The sequence below is a fragment of the Eublepharis macularius genome, chromosome 8 (assembly GCF_028583425.1).
Source record: "Eublepharis macularius isolate TG4126 chromosome 8, MPM_Emac_v1.0, whole genome shotgun sequence".
In the NCBI taxonomy this organism is placed as follows: domain Eukaryota; kingdom Metazoa; phylum Chordata; class Lepidosauria; order Squamata; family Eublepharidae; genus Eublepharis; species Eublepharis macularius.
In genome coordinates this window covers 40020355-40039875 of record NC_072797.1, presented here as the reverse complement: position 1 = coordinate 40039875, position 19521 = coordinate 40020355, and the positions used below count along the sequence as shown (strand labels likewise).

General features: G+C 42.3%; 1 protein-coding gene across 1 annotated transcript in view; it reads right to left on the bottom strand.

Annotated features, from left to right (window-relative positions):
- Positions 1–18783, bottom strand: part of TBCA (tubulin folding cofactor A) — a 58281-nt gene extending 39498 nt beyond the window's left edge. The window contains exon 1 of the mRNA XM_054986954.1: positions 18603–18783. Within this exon, the coding sequence (XP_054842929.1) occupies positions 18603–18655 (53 nt within the window). The 5' untranslated portion in view covers positions 18656–18783. The remainder of the gene's footprint in view (positions 1–18602) is intronic.
- Positions 18784–19521: the final 738 nt, after the last annotated feature.

The window sequence follows — 19521 nt, the reverse complement described above, 5'->3', positions numbered from 1 at the left end:
GACTACATTGCAGGACGCAGGAATCTAATTTAGATGTAACGAGGGCATGCACTAGAATGGCTAAACCTTTTCTCAGAGAAGACTGCAAAAAAGATCTGGACACTGAAGATAACCAGTCAAAGATGGTAAAAGACATTCCTGGCCACAGCTGCAACCTGCTTATTCAGCAATATGCCTGGGTCCAAGAGCACCTCCAGACTATGGACTACTTTCTTCAAGGACAGTACATCTCCATCAGATCAGGGGACGACTTAAATCTCATGTCAGACCTTCTGTTCACTGGTTGCATTTCTCTCATGCTGAGATTAAGCTTCTGTTTATTAGCCCACATCCATACCAAAACAACCTTCAGGCACTGATTCAGAGTTTCTACAACCTCCTTGGGATCAGCCTGAAACATGAGATAGAGCTAAGTGTCATCTGCATATCTGTGACAGCCCAGCCCAAATCTCCCACCTCATATTTAACTCACACTTGATTTGGTTTCCTATATCAGGTATTTCCTATATCAGGTACTAAATATAAATCAAAATAAACATGCTAAATCAGATCATACACAGTTCAGGCCATAAGATAATTTTCTGGAAAGTTTTCCAAAAATTGTTTCTAATTCTTATTTTTCCAGAAAACCCACAAGTATTTTAATGGGATGAAGTTAGTACTATTAGGATAGTTAACATTTATTGTGAACAGCAGGATGGATTCTATAAAGATTCAGATAATCAATCAAACCATTCTTTTTCTTGAGCTTTACAATAACAAACAGGTCATATAAGAGTAAGTAAATATAATGTTCACAATGCATTTTACAATTACAACATTAAATTTGTTCAGCAAGGCACATAAACTGACTGTTTAAATAAAAGACACCTCCAACTTAGACAAAAACCAAAATTCCCTGGAGAGAAAGAAAACAATTGCTTTAGGAACCCGAAGCAATTAATTGATTGGAAGTGTTGATAGCTAATCAATTTGTAGCATGAAGCGCAGAAAAATCTAGATCCAGAGAGACTCTTGTATTCAACTGTCAGGTTGATCATTCAAGTATTTAGAAATTTTCTAATTTAAGAATTAAAAAAATGTATCGGTTAAATCCAGCAGCGCATAAAAATGTATCAGATGATTTATATTTTATTAAATACTGAAGTCATCAATATCCTACTTTTAAAATATAATTTAAGAAGTCTTCCAATTAGCATAATACGATGCTATTTAATTGTTAAAAATATACAGAGCCTGCTTTTTCCAGGAGTGTTTCTTTTCAAAGTAACACACAAAAATTAATATAATGGCTTCAATTAGACTAGATGGTTTTGAGGGTGCAAGGATTTCTGCAGCAACTCAAAATGCCATATACACACCCCAATCCTCTTCTTGGGTGTCAGGAAAAAGATTTCAGGAGGCATTCCAAGCAGCTGAGGGGGGACTCATGCTCCATAGTGGAAATCCTTGCGTCCACAGAAATGGCTGTGCCGGATCCAACACCATAACACATTAAGTGTGTATGTGAGTTATGTACCATCAAGTTGCTTCTGACTTATGGCAACACTATGAATAAAAGGCCTCCAGAGAGCTTCCTATCGTTAACAGACTTTCAAATCAGAGGACGTGGCTGGATGTGGCTTCCTTTACTGAGTCAAGCCATCTCATTTGGGGTCTTCCTCTTTTCCTACTACTTTTAACTTTTCCCAGCATTACTGACTTTACCACAGAGTTTTGTCTTCTCATGTGACCAAAGAACAATAGCCTCAGTTTTGACGTTCTAGGCAGAATTCAGACTTGATTTGGTCTAGAATCCACTTATTTGTCTTTTTGGCCCTCCACTGTTATCCGTAAAACTCTCCTCCAGCACCACATTTCAAATGAATAAATTTTCTTCTAGTCAGCTTTCTTCACCGTCCAACGTTCACATCCATACATAGTAATGGAGAATATCAAAGTGTGGATTATTTTGATGCTGGTCCTCAGAGAGACATCCTTATTCTTAAGGATCTTTTCCAGTTCCCTCATGGCTCTCTTCCAAGTCTCAATCTTCTTCTGCAGGACTTTTTTTCTGGGAAAAGAGCTGATGGAACTCTCAAGCGGCAAGCTGCTTCAGGATTCGGGTATTTAAACGCTTCACTATGCTCCTTAATGATTTGGGAATCTTTACAGAGCACACTGAAGCTCAAAGCAGCACATTTCTTGCCATTTGCAAATGGCAACAAAAGTGTTGCTTTCAAAAGCCAGCTGCTTTTCAGCTGATGAAAGGGGAATCCCCCTTCTGTCAGTAGAAAAAAACTGCCAGCTTTGAAAGCAGCAACACTTTTCTTGCAAGAAAAGAACTGCTGCTTTCAAATGCCCCACTGTTTTTTTCAGCTAAGGGGAGAAGGAGGTCCCTCCTCCCTCTTCCCCTCCACTGAAAAAGCTGCCAGCGTTTTAAAACAGCTTTTTTCAGTTGATGGGAGGGGAATCCCTCTCCTGCCAGAGGAAAAAAAACTGCTGGGGAGGAAAGAGGTGGGGCCACTGCCCATGTGATTACCTTCAAGAGGTGCCGGAACACCATTCCACGGCACTCCAGCTGAAAAAAAGCCCTGTTCTTCTGATGTTTTGGTTGCTGTCTCCCCTTTTGGCTGATGATTAAGCCAAGGAATAGAAAATCTTTTAACAATTTCAATTTCTTGTCAACTTTAAAATTGTGTAATTCCTCAGCAATCACTACTTTTGTCTTCTTGATATTCAGCTGTAATCCTGCTTTGGCACTTTCACCTTCATCAGTAGTTGTTTCAAGTCTTCACTATTTTCTGCCAGTAACATGGTGTCATCTGTATATCTCAAACTGTTAATGTTTCTTCCACCAATTTTCACTCAATCTTCTTCTAAATCTAATCCAGCTTTTCTTATGATATGTTCTGTATACAGGTTGAACAGTTAGGGAGATAATATACATCCTGACTCCTCAGCCAACCGGAAACCATTCTGTTTCCCCATATTCTGTCCTAACAGTAGCCTCTGGTCCAGAGTACACATTGCAGATCAAAACTATCAGATGTTGTGCCACACTCATTTCTTTTAACACTATCCATAGTTTTTCACGATTCCCATAACATTAAAACAAATCATACTAAATAACAAGCCAACCACTTGTAGGGGGAACACCAACAGAACAGATGAGTAGCTGAAAAATTAACAAAATCTAAGAAGTCTGGCACCTGAATGCCAACCACCAAGTTGGCACATGTATGTCAGGGTCGGGGAGGAGAATTCTGAAGATTTCTGGGAAAAGCTGTAATCCTCTGGTCACTATCCAACTCACCTCAGAAGGTGGGAAGAAGATTCACCAAAGAAGATATGATTTGGCAGATTCCCGTATAAGCAGATAGCTTTTTAGATATACTGAAACTAGAACATTTAACACCTTAATGATTAATGCAAGAACTTTTAATTGTGCTCAGAAGCAAACTTGAAATCAATGCAGGTTTTACAATGCAAGTTAAGAGAGTTAATGTTTGCTGTAATGTGTCCCTGTTCAATCTTACTGCAATGTTTTGGCTTGGATTAAGTCTCCCTGTGCCCTTCAGAGGCAGCCCGATGTACAAAGTATTATGGCACCCGAACCAAGACATGACTAAAGCATGGGAAACGGACCATTAGATACTTACCGTGAAGGGTCCTTCTCCTCTGAGGAACAGAGGACATCTTGGGTGATTCTCACCATCCAATCAGGGAGGCAGGAACTCAGTTTTCTTCCTCTTCCTGTTGGTGTGTGGGTCACCCCTCCTCTCAGTTCAGATGACTCCACGAAGCAGTAACTTAATCTGTAATACCTAACTTTAACTTTTAACTTGAACTTGAATTTTAACTTTAACTCTGAAATGCAAGAGGAAGAAAAACGTAAAAATATAGTATAGTATGTAAAGGAAAAAGTGAGGAGATTCCAGTATACGAAGACCCTGGAAGGGCAAGATGTCCTCCATTCCTCAGAGGAGGAGGACTCTTCATGGTAAGTATCCAATGGTCCGTTCTCCCTCTGAGGCGGAGGACATCTTGGGTGCTCCCAAAGCAGTCAGTTTCCCTCAGGTGGGTTATGGTCTTTGGTCTGGATTACATGTTGAAGAACTCTCCTCCCAAAGGTGGCATCCACCGAGTCTTACAAGTTCAGTTTATAGTGTTTTACAAATGTGGAGACTGTCGACCACGTGGCTGCCTTGCACACTTCTTCTACTGATGCTTGATTGTTGAATGCCGCATTGGTAGCTGCGCTCCTTACAGAGTGAGCTGTGATGCCTTCGGGTACCTTCTCTATTTGATGCTCTGTATGCCTCTGCGATGCAGGATCTAATATACCTACCTATGGCTACCAAAGACATTTTCCTCCCAACATTGGGAGGGCTGACATTAATGAAGATAGACTCTGACCTTCTGATGCCTTCTGTTGAGATAAGCTTTGAGGGACCTTCTCACATCTCCATTCCTTCTCCTTAGGGTGCCTCGGCACTGGGCAGAAGGAAGGCAGACTAATCTCTTGACGTTGATGGAAGGTGGAACTTGCTTTTGGACTGAAGGTAGGGTCCACGTGCAAGGTCACCTTGTCTTTGTGAAATATACATAGGTGAGGTTTCACTGACAGTGCACTGAGTTCTGATATTCTTACAGCAGATGTGATAGCAACCAGGAAAATAGTCTTTAACCTCAGCCATTTTAGAGAAATTTCTTTCAGTGGCTCGAACGGAAATTTAGTCAAAGCCTGGAGAACTATATTGAGTCTCCAAGTCAAGAACCAATGGATTGTCGGTGGGCTTAGTAAAGTTGCCCCCTTAAGAAAACGCTGGGCATGAGGATGGATAGACAATTTTGGCCCTTCCGTAAGTGGTAAAATAGAGTCCAGGGCTGCAATTTGCCTTTTAATAGTGGCCGGTTTTAGTCCTGAATCTAGGCCATCTTGTAAGAACGTCAACACATCACTTAGGGATGGATGTAGAGGATCCACCTTTTTTTGCCTAGCTCATCTTGTGAAAGCCTTCCAAGTGGTGTTATAAATTCTTATAGTCGAAACCCTCCACTGAGGGTACTGACTACCCTCAGTTGGAAACCTACGCCGGCTAGGGAGTCCCTCTCAATTTCCAGGTGGTCAGGCACAACTGATCTGGGCAGGGATGCCAGATTGGCCCCTGATGTAGCAGGTCCGGGGTCGTCTGAAGTGGCAGAGAGGGCGCCTCTGCCAATTTCTGTAGAGACGAGAACCATGGACGTCTCAGCCACCACAGAGCTATCAGTATGACTTGAGTTCCCTGCTCCCATATCTTTTGGAAGAATTTTGGAATGATCGGCATTGGCGGGAAGGCATTCAGGAGACCCTGAGGCCATTGAGAAGTGAGTGCGTCTATGTTATCTGAGCATGGGTGTTGAAATCTGGATATGAACCGAGGAACGTGATGGTTCAAGTGGGACGCGAACAAGTCCATTATGGGCATTCCAAAATGATTCGCTATTGTCTGAAAGCTTTCTCTCTTGAGAGCCCACTCCCCTGGCTGAATGGCTTGTAGGCTCAGCCAATCTGCCTGCACATTGTCCAGCCCTCTTATGTGTTCTGCCCGAATCGACTTTAGGTGGGATTCTGCCCAGGTCAGGATCTTGGTCGCCTCCTTGACGAGTGCTGAGGAACAAGTCCCCCCTTGTCGATTGATGTAAGACTTTGCTGACACGTTGTCGGTATGGATCAAAATGTTCTGCCCCACTATCTTGTCGGAGAATGCGATTAAGGCCAGCCTGATGGCTCTCAACTCTAGTACGTTGATCAGGAGACGTGACTCCTCTGGGGACCACTGACCCTGGATTGGAATTCCTTCCAAGGACCCTCCCCATCCCGTGAAACTTGCGCCCGTGAACAACTGTGTTACTTGGGGAGTCAGGAAATTCTTTCCTTGTCTCAGATTTTGGTCCTTGGTCCACCACAAGAGGCTCTGTTTGACCTTCCGAGGTAAGTCTATAGACATCTGTGACTTTGTCATGATGACAAATTGGTAAGGGCATAATAGCGACATTAGATCTCGAGAGTGAAGTTGCCCCCAGTAAATGGCCTTGCAGTTTGCTGTTAGAGTGCCCATGAGTTTGGATAGTGTCATCAGTAGTACCAACTTGCTCTGGAGGACTGTTCTTATTAAGTCCTTGACCTTTTGTATTTTCTCCTGAGGCATAAAGAAGCCGCGCTTTTTTGTGTTGATTACCAGACCTAGGTGTTGGATAGTCAGCCTCACCCTTCTCTGAGCCTGAGTCAGCCTCTCAGCCCCACCTCTGAGACTGAGGTACTTTAACAACGTTGCCTCCAGGAGCCTGAGCTGCTAGAGGGGTAGGGAGGGAGAAGATCAAACACCTGCCTTGCCTGTGTGAGAGAAGCCAGCCTCTCAGCTCCACCCTTCTCTGAGCCTGAGGTACTTTAACAACGTTCCCTCCAGGAGCCTGAGATGCCAGAGAGGGGGGGAGGGAGAAGAGCAAACACCTGCCTGCCTGTGAGAGAGAAGCCAGTCTCTCAGGCCCACTCTTCTCTGTGCCTGAGGTACTTAAGAACGTTGCCTCCAGGAGCCTGTGTTACCAGAGAGGGAGGGAGGGAGAAGACCAACCACCTGCCTGCCTGTGAGAGAGAAGCCAGCCTCTCAGCCCCACCGTTCTCTGTGCCTGAGGTACTTAACAACGTTGCTTCCAGGAGCCTGTGTTGCCAGAGAAGGAGGGAGGGAGAAAAGCAAAAACCTGCCTTGCCAGTGAGAGGGAAGCCAGCCTCTCAGCACCGCCCTCTCTGTGCCTGAGGTACTTTAAGAACATCTTGAAGTGCCTCAGTTGCTTGAATTAATGTTGTGCTCGTCTGTTGTTGTTGTGGGGAATGGAGAGTAAGTTGGATGATGGTGGACATAGGGAGGAGGGCCAACATGGGGTCAGGGATCCCAGTCCTCTGGGGACTTGGGAGGTATGATGGGGGGCGTGGCGTCGGAGCCTTCGGGTATGGACGCACATTGAAAGATCTCTGTGTCCTTCCTCCCTGTAAACCCCGGAAAACAGCTGATATCGCTTACCCTGCATTATATATTTGAGAAAGCAGACGCAGAGGGAAAAGAAGATCTATCCAAAATCGGCAAGAAATTTGCAGCAGCTCTTTTACAGCACAACTCAAACTATGCCTCAGGAACGCAGCAAGGCCGAGCTATCCAAAATGGCCGACAGGAAACTTGTAGAAACAAATGCAGCAGCAAAAACTAATAACCACTCCCTCGAGGCACAGTTTGCAAAATCTGAAGAAAACCTGCTCAAGCAAATGACGCTGCTCATCCAACCGCTATCTACACAATTAACAGAAATCAAATTAGAACTTCAAAAGACAAATCAAACAGCTGAAAGTGCTATGGAACTTAGTATCATGTCTCAAAGAGACGTAAGAGAAATATATAATAAACTAGAACAGCAGGAGGAAAGAATTCTTCACCTGGAAGTGTCAGCTCGTTACAGAAATCTCAAGCTCCGTGGGATTGAAGAGTCCCTTATAGAAAATGAAAATATAATCAGAACATTAACACCTTGGCTATCTAAGCTGCTGGGCATTAAGGAAGGCACAAACCAACTCATAACAAAAGCTTATCGCATCGGATCTTTAAGCCAGCAGAAAAAAAGAAATATGCCGAGAGATATCATTATTGAAGTACCAGATACTAACATCAGGAAGAAAATAATCAATGAAGCAAGATCCAAAGGCTTTCTATTATTCAATAACACCCAGATACAAGTATACAGTGACCTGCCTAATGAAGTTCTCTTAAAGAGAAAAGAACTTAAACCCACAACTGAGACTTTGAGGAGAGCGAAAGTACAATACAAATGGTGGAATTACATGAAACTACTGGTCTATCACAAAGGACATCGTCTTATTGCTTCGGACTACGACTCTGCAGCATCAATGTTAAATGAACTGAACCTAGAAGAACCGATGGAAACAAGCAAACCAAGTCAAAAAAGAAAATTTTCTCAGTCAACATCTTCATCCCCTCAGAAGGGAAGTAAAATTTCAATAAGAGACAATTGATTTAGACACTTAGCCACAATGCTAAAATTTAAGGGAAGCGTTATCATAATACCTCTTTATTGAAGATTCAAAACGGGGTAAGAAAGGGAGGGGGGAGTTCGGTCCTTTCAATGTAACTCCTTTTTTAGTTAAGCCCGGTAAGTTTTGGTATATACCAAACTAGTGTGTGAATAGAACACACTAGCTAAAAGGGCTTTGGGGAACAAATCTATTATTTTTGTGCAGTTTGTAACAACTGGCCAGGGGATTTGTGGGAGGGAAAGGATTTGAAATAGATCTCCCATTATTGTGATCTTAGAGCTAATCAACCAAGAGTTCCGTGGGAGGGAAAGATAAGATAACTAGGGAAAGGGGAAAGGGAAACATCAAGGGAGGGGGAGAAATTTCTAAAGCTCATTTGTATTGCTAATTCAGACTTAAAGGGCAAAGTTGGGTGGGTTAGGGAGGAGAAGGGAATAGAAAGGAAAAGAGAGGTGGGAAAGGAGGGGGGAAACGGGGAAAATTAAACGAAATAAGTTGATTTATCTAAACAAAGGATATAAGAAAATAGAACAGAGTAAGGAGTTAGAGAAAAGGAGTGGACAGCTAGGGAAAATCAAATAAATCCTTCTATATTACATTCAAACTACTTAGTGTGAAACTACAACACTGCAAAAAAGAGGGAAAGAAAAGGGTAAGAGGTCAGTGGAAAGGAAATCAAACAATTTATTTTCAATAACTATTTGAAGTGTGAATAAAACACTTCACCAATAGAATCATTTCTCTTATTTTATTTTGGCCTATTTTTGGCTTAAAATAAACAAAAGAGAGAAAAGAAAAAAAAGGGAGGTATGATGGTGGGAGCTGGTCTCAGTTGAGAAGGGCACGGAGATATGGAATGGTTCGGTGCCCTTCTAACCTGCGTCCCATCCTGAGAAATGCTGGTGATGGAGCTAGGAAAAAGAACCTTCCTTCGACACTGATGTTGTGCAATGCCAGGTCCATAAACAATAAGACCGCAATCTAATGTCGATCTAATGTCGCTATTATGCCCTTCCCAATTTGTCATCATGACAAAGTCACAGATGTCTATAGATCTCTTTGCAGTGAGTGACGTGGACCTGGTATGCGTGACCGAAACCTGGGTGAAGGAGGGTGAAACAGTTGCCTTGGGAGAAGTGACCCCCCCCCCAGGATATTCGGTCCCCCACCAGTCCCGAATAGGAGGTCAGGGGGAAGGGGTGGCAATCCTTGCCCCAGAGTCTCTCCTTCAGGCTGCTCCCCACCCCTGAGATCTCTGGCATTGAATGTGTAGGCCTGGTGTGGGGTGCCGAGGAGAGTTTGGCTATCTGTCTGGTGTATCGACCACCTAACGCACCAGCAGATACCCTGTCGCGCCTCCTAGAGGTGGTAGCAGGGTGACTTCGGAGTACTCCAGACTGATGGTGCTGGGGGACTTCAACATCCATGTCGATGATGCCTCCTCTGTGCAGGCTGCAGATCTGATGTCTTCCATGGCAGCACTGGGACTCTCCCAATTTGTATTGACTCCTACACATCAAGCAGGCCACACGCTAGATTTGATCTTTGGGATGGGGTTAAATGTGGATCTGGGAGTGGTAGAACCGGTGCCATGGTCAGACCACTTGGTCCTGAAGGCTCGGCTGGGGCTCGCAAGGGCGGTGAGGTGACTTACGCTCACCCACGGAGACTTATAGACCCGATTGGGTTCCAGAATGCTTTGTGGGATCCAATGCTCCATGGTGGTTCATTAGATGAGCTGGTGGAGGACTGGCAGTGCTGGCTCTCTGAAGCCATCAACGAAATCGCCCCCCCGTCGCTCTCTTTGCCCCCGTGCAAGATGGGCTCCCTGGTATACAGAGGAGCTCCGACAGAAGACGTGGGAGCTAAGACGGCTTGAGCAAGTGTGGCAACGATCTCGGGACGAAGAGGCAAGATCATCTTATAGGACGTTTATGAAAGCCTATGAGGTGGCAGTGAAGGCTGTGAAGAAAGAGTTTTATGCAGCCTCCATCGCATCAGCTAGTTCACACCCAGCAAGATTGTCATTGGTCTCCTTGCCAGAGGGAGGCCATCAAATTTTGAATTCAGATATTAGCTGTGAGGCTTTTGGGAGCTTTTTTTGCTGATAAAATCTTGTCTCTCCGCCGCGACTTGTCAGCCACAGTTGATTCAGTGAACGAGCTAGAGACCCCTTGGCCATCTTCGGGACCGATATTTGATCATTTCAGCCCACTCTTTGGAGAGGAGATTGACAGGACCCTGCGATCAGTTAGGCCCACCACATGTCCCTCAGACCCATGCTCATCGTGGCTGGTAAAGGCCAGTGCCAAGGGGCTGCAGTCCTCGATGGAGGCCATTGTTAACCTATCCTTAGGCTTCGGGGGTTTTCCTGGGGCATTAAAGAAAGCTGTGGTGAGGCCTCTTTTAAAGAAACCATCGCTGGACCCCACTGACCTGGTCAATTACCGCCGGGTTCCAAACCTCCAGTTTCTGGGAAAGGTGATTGAGCAGGTGGTGGTGGAACAGCTGCAGGGCTTCCTGAAGGATGTCTCAGCTCTAGACCCCTTCCAGTCTGGGTTCCATCTGGGACATGGGACAGAGACGTTACTGGTCGCCCTCACAGACGATCTTCGTAGACATCTGGATCGAGGAGGCTTGGCGCTGCTGATATTACTGAATCTGTTGGCCGTGTTTGATACAGTTGATTATGATCTTCTGACTCACCGCCTCACTGATGTGGGAATACAAGGGACTGCCTTACAGTGGCTTGTCTCTTTTCTCCAAGGTCGGGGACAGAGGGTGGCGCTTGGGGAGAAATTGTCCTCCCGCCACCCTTTGTTGTGTGGGGTCCCACAGGAAGCAATACTCTCCCCATTATTATTTAACATCTATATGCACCCCCTTGCTCAGTTGGTGCAAAGTTTCGGACTTGGATGTCATCAATATGCAGATGACACCCAGTTGTATCTGATGATGGACGGCTGGCTTGGTTGGTTGAAGCAGTTGGCTGTAACTGAACTCGACGAAGACAGAGGTCCTGTACTTGAGCCACAGGGAATTAGGTTCGGGACTCCGGCTCCTGGGGCACCGTTAGTTCCAGTTCCGAGGGTTAAGAGCCTGGGGGTGATCTTGGATGCCTCCCTGAAAATGGAGATACTGAGAAGATGAGAGAATCATGGTAAAGTGAAACAACAAAGGAAGAAAGCCGTGATAAACTAACTAGGACATATATAATGTATTCCAGTGAATAATTCAAAGATGCAAAGTACATATAACAATTTTTCAAGGGTCTCAGATTTAGTACATATGTTTATGCCTGGTTACAAATGATAGGCAAAGCATCTTATGAAGAGTTCATGTATACTTTAACAATGGCAAAAACAAAGTGCCAAGTGCAAGAGTAAACGTCACAAATTTCCTATTTTATAACAAAGAGCCTGTACCTGAAATTGACAAAAACTGTCTAACAAGTAACCATAAACATTATCAAATGATTGACGGTGCAGATAAATCCAATAATTTCAAATCTTCTGTACAATGACCCAAGATGTTAATATGAGTAGTAATACCTCTGTCTAACAACTGCGACGGGAAATCAGCAAATCGACCCGTTTCACATCTTCATCTCAGCAGTTATTATAGTAAGAAAGGATCAAATACAAGTACAGTCAAGCATAATACTTCTCTCAATCGCTATCAGCAGCTGTCCTCCTCCATTTCACACACCAATAGGAAGAAGAAATAATTGAGTTCCTGCCTCCCTGATTGGATGGTGGGAATCACCCAAGATGTCCTCCACCTCAGAGGGAGAACAGTAATTTCTTCCAAGGAAGAGCTAAACTGGCAAACCAACTGAAGTTAATAAACATCATTTTGAGCCATAGTAGCTATTTGGTTACCCAAATTCAAGGTCTAAAAACATCCCAAACTGCATACCTGATTCCCTAGGGGTAGTGGAACTCCATTAAGCATAGACCAAGAATCCTAGGTCAGAAGAATTCTATTATTATGTAGACCTCCCTCTAATACCATTTCCATCACATCTGGAAAATACATCACATCTTGATTAACCATTAACAACCCAATCATTACAGCCTCTAGACACCTGAACAACATTTCTACTACACCATCCAATTCAGCTTCCTTCTCTGAAAGGAAGAAATAGAACTGGGCAGGCATCATCAGTGGCATCAGTATATTTACAGCACCTGACCTCAAATCCCCAGCTCGCAAAGTATTTGTGTGTACATATTAAACAGCATGAAGAAAAATACAATCCAGTGATGTAAGTACCACCAATGGGACTGAGATAAAGTTTCCTATTGCCTTCTGGAATCTGTCCTTCAGACACAAGCAGAACAACCAAAGAGGGTGGTTCCCTTAGCCTTCAACCAACAGGTAGCTCCAGAGCAGAAACATGATACTGAAAGCCTCTGAAAGGTCTACAAAAATCAAGAAACTCATGCTATCCCTGCCTCTCCCCCAGTACAGGTCTTCAATCAGTTTCTAAGCAAAACACAGGTCTGATGTTAGCTTAAAATAGCCTTAGAGGAATACTAAGAAAGCAGAGTCACATAAACTAAATGTAAACATTGGGGAGGAAGGAGTCTAATCTAATCAAGGTTTGGCTATCATGTCTATGGGAAAATATAAATTTGGCAGCATCAAAATACAGTAATTCCCTTTACAACACAGATTTCTTGAAAACTGGATAACAAATACTACTTTTTTGGGATATCAAATCAGAATGTGCTCTTCCAGCTCCTCTACACTCACCAACCTCAAAAAGTCTACTCCCTCAGATACCTACCATTTCTCCCCTGCTGCCCCTTGGAATTGGAACTACCTGCCAAAACCCCTCCTCTAAATCTCTTTCTCTATGAAGCTACTGTCATTAACTTAACTCTATTGTTGCCTCTATCTCTGCCTTTCCCTTTGCTGTTTTTAAATTTCTGTGAAACTTTAGTTTGTAAGTTTATCTGGGCAGAGCCCTGTCTTTTTCTCATCACTTTGCACAGCATTATGTACACTAATGATGCTATAAACACAGAGAGAGATCCTCATGGCTACGTTATTTTTAAAAAGATTTCAGGAATGGGGAAGTTAAAAAAAAAGTTTAAGGATCACAATGACTCCAAAAGAAGGTTAAAAAATATTTAAGAGTCGGATTCTGTAGAAATCCCAAAACAAATTTTGCAGGTTGCTTGCTACACAAAGGTAGCTCCACTCATTTACATTATAAAATCTAAGCACATTAGTTTTAATCGTATACAGCTAGTAATGACGGTGAGTTTATTCTAGTTTTTAGGTGCACAGATAGATATGAATTAAAATATCAACAGGCTATTTAACATGTAGCACAGAGATCATTTATAAAATAGCAGCCATGTGCAGAGCTATAAACAAAATAAAACAAAACAAAAAAACTCCACAACTTAAGAAGATTCTACAGTTTTGGAAAGGTGGTTTCTAAAAGGCTGCCTTTCCAAAAAATCAATACACTTCTCCCATAGGTTCATGATGTAAAATTCTATAATCAAGGCTTGTAGATTTGTAATTATGGTATGTCAGCTACATTTAAACAAGAGCGTTAAAAGATTGTTAAAGTTAAACTAACACAATTGCAATGTGAATTGTCTTAGTCTCACTCTAATCTACTGGTGTCACTTTCATTTAATCAGAGAGAAACTATGGGCAAATGTCAGTGCTATTTTCACATGCCCCTAACATGCTATGCTCACTGCGGTTTTTAAAGCCACTACAATTTTGAGAATGATATAGAAGATATATTTTAGAATTTTCATTTCTTTTCCTGCATACCTGAGCTTTGACTTCAAAGTAGCTTCAAACAGATTAATCATATTTATGTTAGCAACAGCTTTTGACTATAATAGTCATTACACTTTAGCAATATAACTATTATCACAGCTGTTAGGCTTCTCGAGATGACTATGACATGTGACTCTACCAAATGTTAGCTTCTGTACAATAATTCTGCAAGTGCCCATTCAGAGACAATATTCAGTTAACGTATAATGTGAAGGATATTTTTGCTGCAGGATTTGTCCTTATACTGAAGCTTGCCCTTTACAAAAAAAAAAAAGGAATGTATCCCCTTCCAAGAGCTGAATAAAATTAAAATGAAAGTTTCAAAAGCATTGGAAAGTCATTGGACAGTCATGTTGTACCAGATATAGTGCCAAAGCGGTATATAAGTTGAATAATAAAATAAAAAATGGTGAGGAGGATCCTGGAAATTTTGATGCCATTCTGAATGACAAATTAGAGTTCTTGTCAAAATGGTAGTCACATGAGCACTCTTGTCAAAATGATATGCTAAAAATGGTTCTCCATTTGAAACTCACTGAAGATACAAAAGAAAACCTAAAAAGCCATGGCATGCTGCAGAAGGTGAACTGGGAAGGATGGAAAGAGAAAGATGCAATCCATCACCGCTCATGTGCCAAACCATATACAAGGACAGCTGCAAAAACCACATAATGCACAGTAGCTGTTATGGTAACAGATGGGAGGGGGGGCATTACCTCACATACAAAATCTAGAACAAGCATTGAAAAACAATCTGAACAAATGATATATGGACCACATGGACCACCGCCAAAGATTCAGAAATAGTCAAAACTGCCACAATTATAAAACACAGTAACTTGTAAGATTATAAGAATAAAAGGTTCTCTCTCCTTAAAACCAATACACTGAACACTAAACATTAAGCAGTGTAACAAGTTACAGAATTCTTTAAACATGTGTATCAGTGTTTACATGAATATTCATATAAGCGGCAGCTTTTCAGAAAGTTTCTAGAAACAGTTTGCAAAATGACACTCAAAACTTGTTTTATTTACTTCATTTATACCACACCTATACCAGCAATGGAGATACAAAGTGGATTATAGTACCCTTTTCTTCACCATTTCATCCTCACAACAACTCTGTGAAGCAGGTGAGACTGAAAGTGAGACTGACCCAAAGTTCCCCAGCAAGTTTCCATTGGTTTGATTTGAACCTGGGTTTCCCAGATCCTATACCACCCATACTGGCTCACTGGCTCTTAAAACTTGTAGCAAGGATGAAAAAAAAACTTTATTCAAACAGTTATTTACAAAAATATGCAACCAGTCTGAACTGTGCCATTTCTGGTTTATGATTAGGGATCAGTGTATACTATGGTTTTTCTGTGCAAATACAGAAACAGGAATTAGGCCCAAAATTCAGCATCAGGAAAACCTTAGATTCATATTAAAAAGACAGTTTCTAGCCTTTATAATTATAAAGATTAGTTTGAAAGGATGCAATTAAAACTCTGCAACCAGAAAGGGAACCAGGCAAAATTTCAGGTGGCATAGAGAAAAATGTTTTTGCTATTTATCCCATTATTGTCAAAAGTTGTTAAATGCATGCAAAGGATACAGAAATGCAAATACACTTAAGTGTTGTACTATTATTTGCTTACCCCTACTTTACAAAGCAGTGAGAAGTTCCAGGAGCACCAGTTCTGTGTTTAATTTCCTTTAGTTAAGAGCCCAGAAGTCTTATTGTACCTTTGTAGCTGTAGTTTTATTTCTAAATATACATGTGAGTCATAAAGGCAACCAATAGGTACTGAGACAGCAGGTAGAATCATCTATAAAGAAGCTTAATAAACATAGACATTCCAAGCTAGAATCACTTCCTCATGGCAGAATGGCATGACTAAACTATTTCCCTTCATTAAAAATCTCAATATGGTAGATTTTACAAAAAGGCTTATTAATATTAGAGCCCTGTAGTCTAGAAAATGTGATTAATTATATGATTTATGTAGAAATAAGGAAAGTGTGTGGGAGGGGATAAATCCCATGTACCATACACTTTCCATCCATCGCAACATAAACAGTTGACTGGGATTAATTTATTATACCAAAAGGTTTTACAGGAAATAAAACATGATACACAGATCTCACCCAAATTAGAGATAAAAACATGAAAAAAATAATCTCCCATCAAAAATCAAAGAAAGTTATCTTTCAAGTCTTACAGAGACCAACTAACCTGAAATGATGTGCCATGCTTATTATACTATTTTTGCTTTATCAATAACATGTAGAGTTGATGAGGCCTTGCCAAAGATGGTGGCCATTTCCACACTACTCACCTTCTTCCAGAACGGGGCACAACGTCACGAAAAAACACGGAAGATAGCGTCTTCTTGCGCGACGTTGTGCAAAACTCGCGTAAGAAGACGCGATCTTCCACGTTTCTTTCATGATGTTGCACCCTGTTCCGGAAGAAGGTGAGTAGTGTGGAAACGGCCAGTGTCTATACATGACCCAAACTCCAAACTTTAAATCCTCCACATTATTCATTTAACTGGTCCTTTGCCAGACTACTTCTCTGGAGTTAGGAGGACTCCCAGCTGCAGGGGGGGGGGGGGGAAGTGAAAGCGCAGGGGAGTAACAAGGAAACAATGCTTAGCTATAGCATCCTGTCTTGAGGCCTCAGAGTATTTATTACTACCTCCAGGAATGGAGCTGGTAACCCTAACACATGTGTAATAATTATGCACTCTATTAGCAAAATATTATTTCTGACCTTTGTTTTAAAAATAAAAGGTTTTTTAAAAAGTAGATAATGTCTTAATATAGAGCACTAGGCAGATTCACAGCAGAGAAAGAGCTCAACATTTCCAAAATAAACTTAAGATGTAAATAAGACTTAATATGTCTTAAGTTTGTATAGGCACGTGAAAGCATGAGTTTCTGGAAATAGTGGTATCATATTCTATGGGTTTCAAACTCAGAACATCATATATGATGATTTTGAGTAACTAATAGTTACTCTCCAACCCTGTGAATGAAGAAAAGCTCATTCAGCCTATCTTACATTTTAAAAATATAGTTAGCAGATCAAAATCTTTAAAATGAAAATACACTTATTTATTCCCCACCTTTCTCTCCTATGGAGACTTAAAGAAGCTTACTTCATTCTTCTCTCCTCCATTTATTCTCACAACAACCCTGTGAGGCAGGTTAGAAGTGAGTGACTGGCCCACGGTCACCCAACAAGTTTGTACAGCAAAGTAGGGATTTGAGCCCACACTTTCCTGATCCTAAACCAGAATTCTAACTACTACAGCATAGTGGCTGATTACTGGAATACAGCAGGTTGTAATCAGTGACCACTATTTTTTGCTGAGATGAGGTTTTTTTGAAACATTGAATGTTTTTGAACATTGAATGTTAGTTATTTTCTATAGAATTGTTACAGTCCAGAATAAGAGATACACACTTAGATGAAGTGCAAACCTACTCCTTCATAATATTTATTTGGGCACACAATACTGAAGATATCAACTGTTTTCCTTTTACATGGTCTAACTACCCTTACATTCATACATCAGTGTGGTTAAAGGAGTAAGAGCTGATTCAGCCATGAATATACCTCACATACAAGCTGGTTCTCTCCTGATGCTACAATCATTTTATAGAAAATCATGTCATCTTGGCACTCTGAGAAAAGAACAGACATGCACGCCCACAGTTTAAATTGTACACAGCATACATGTACAGTTTGCATCAATCTACTTTATGTGATCTGTATTACCAACTGCGGACAAAGAATCAGAACTTTAGTTAGTCCACATTAACTAAGCCAGCCTGTGAATCCTCAAAAGCAACATATTTTCTTCAATTGTCACACAACACATCACATTTCCTTTCACACAAATTATCTTCTATTTGTCAAGCAAGCACCATGCCATATTTAATGCAACACTACGTTTTTAACATACAAAGCACAAAAAATCAAGCCTACTTGGAAGCCTTCACAAGTAACCTAGAAATTGGGCCTTCTGGTCTTATACACACACCCTATCCAGATAAAAAGCAGCTGTGGAGGAAAAACATACCATATCAACAGTTTCGCTACTACCTAGTACTGTAGAGAGACCTCAAGAACGAGTTGTAGGTTAAGACAAATACCCTAACTACAAGGGGGGAGGAAGGACAATCTCTAAATACACAGTCTCACAATACTTACAACAACCTTGTAATGCAGATCAGTACGACCAGTCTCATACTGCCCATGGAGAGCTAAGGAAGGCTTCCTAGGCATGCAAGATTTGAGTCCAGTGGCACCTTGTAGACCAACAAAATTTCCAGGGTGCGAGCTTTGGAGAATCAAAGCTCCCTGAGGAAGGTATGAGAAGAAGGGAGTTCTGACTCTCGAACGCTTATACCCTGAAAATCTTGTTGGTCTCTCAGGTGCCGGTGGGCTCTTAAGTCCCGCTGTCCTAATGCAGACCAGCACGGCTACCCACCTCGGCATGTTACCTTTCCTCAGGAGGGGCCGGCTTCGACCCAAACCAGATCCTCACCTCCACGCGATTTCTAAGTGGGTCTCTCCCCCTCCCCACCTCAGCAAGACCAATCTCGAGGGCGGCCCAGGTAGCGCAGGCTCTGGACACTTCTTCCCTCCCCTTCTCCAAGGCCTGGGCTACGGGCGGGCGCAAAGGGCAGCGAAGAACCCAAAACCCAGCAACTCGAGCACTTACCGCTTTACTACGCCCGTTTTTATCTTGATCTGCCTGACGCGCGGGTCCGCCATGGCGTGGCCTCAGAGGGGCGAGGAGAAGGAAGAGGAAACTCGCAGGCAGCAGGGACGAAACGCCGAACACGCAAAATCCCCAACGCTGGGAAACGACGACAGCAGCCAACAGCCCGCTGGGTACGCAGAAAAAGGTGCGCATGCGCCCAGCACGGCGGTGTGGCTCTAACGTCAATTCCGCTCCTTTCTTGGGTTATACCATTACGGACGGAAAGGGGGAAGAGCAAGCGTAAGGGACCTCGGAAGAGCCTGCAGCAGAGGTAGCGTCTTGCTTTGGATGTTGCCCTGCGCAGTCAAGAAGGAAGCCCATCATCTCCAAAGCAGCAGGAATTTTTTAAGACATAGTACACGTTACTTACGTGCACTCTTAAGCAAGGTTACGCCAGCCTAAGCCGGTTGAAATCAGTTGGTTTAGACTGGAGTAACTATGTTTAGGATTGTTCTGTTTATGTATGCCTGCAAAGCCATAAGCAAAGCAAGGCAAATTCAAATTAAAGACTATTTATTCATTATTCTTTTTGTCGTGCATTTGAATAATCTTGCCCTCAACGACGTCTTACCCAGTTCTAGGGCTTGTCACCTTGTTGCTATAGATACTACTACTACTACTAATAATAATAATAATAATAATAATAAGACACTGAGAGATCTCTGTCTTTTGGTGCTACACCTCTGAAGATGCCAGCCACAGCTGCTGGCGAAACATCAGGAACTACAATGCCAAGACCACGGCAATACAGCCCGGAAAACCCACAACAACCAATAACAACAACAACAACAACAACAACAACAACAACAACAACAATAATGTGTATTTATTTATTTTAAAGAATCATAAATGCATCAGGTGGAAATAAATGTCTGGG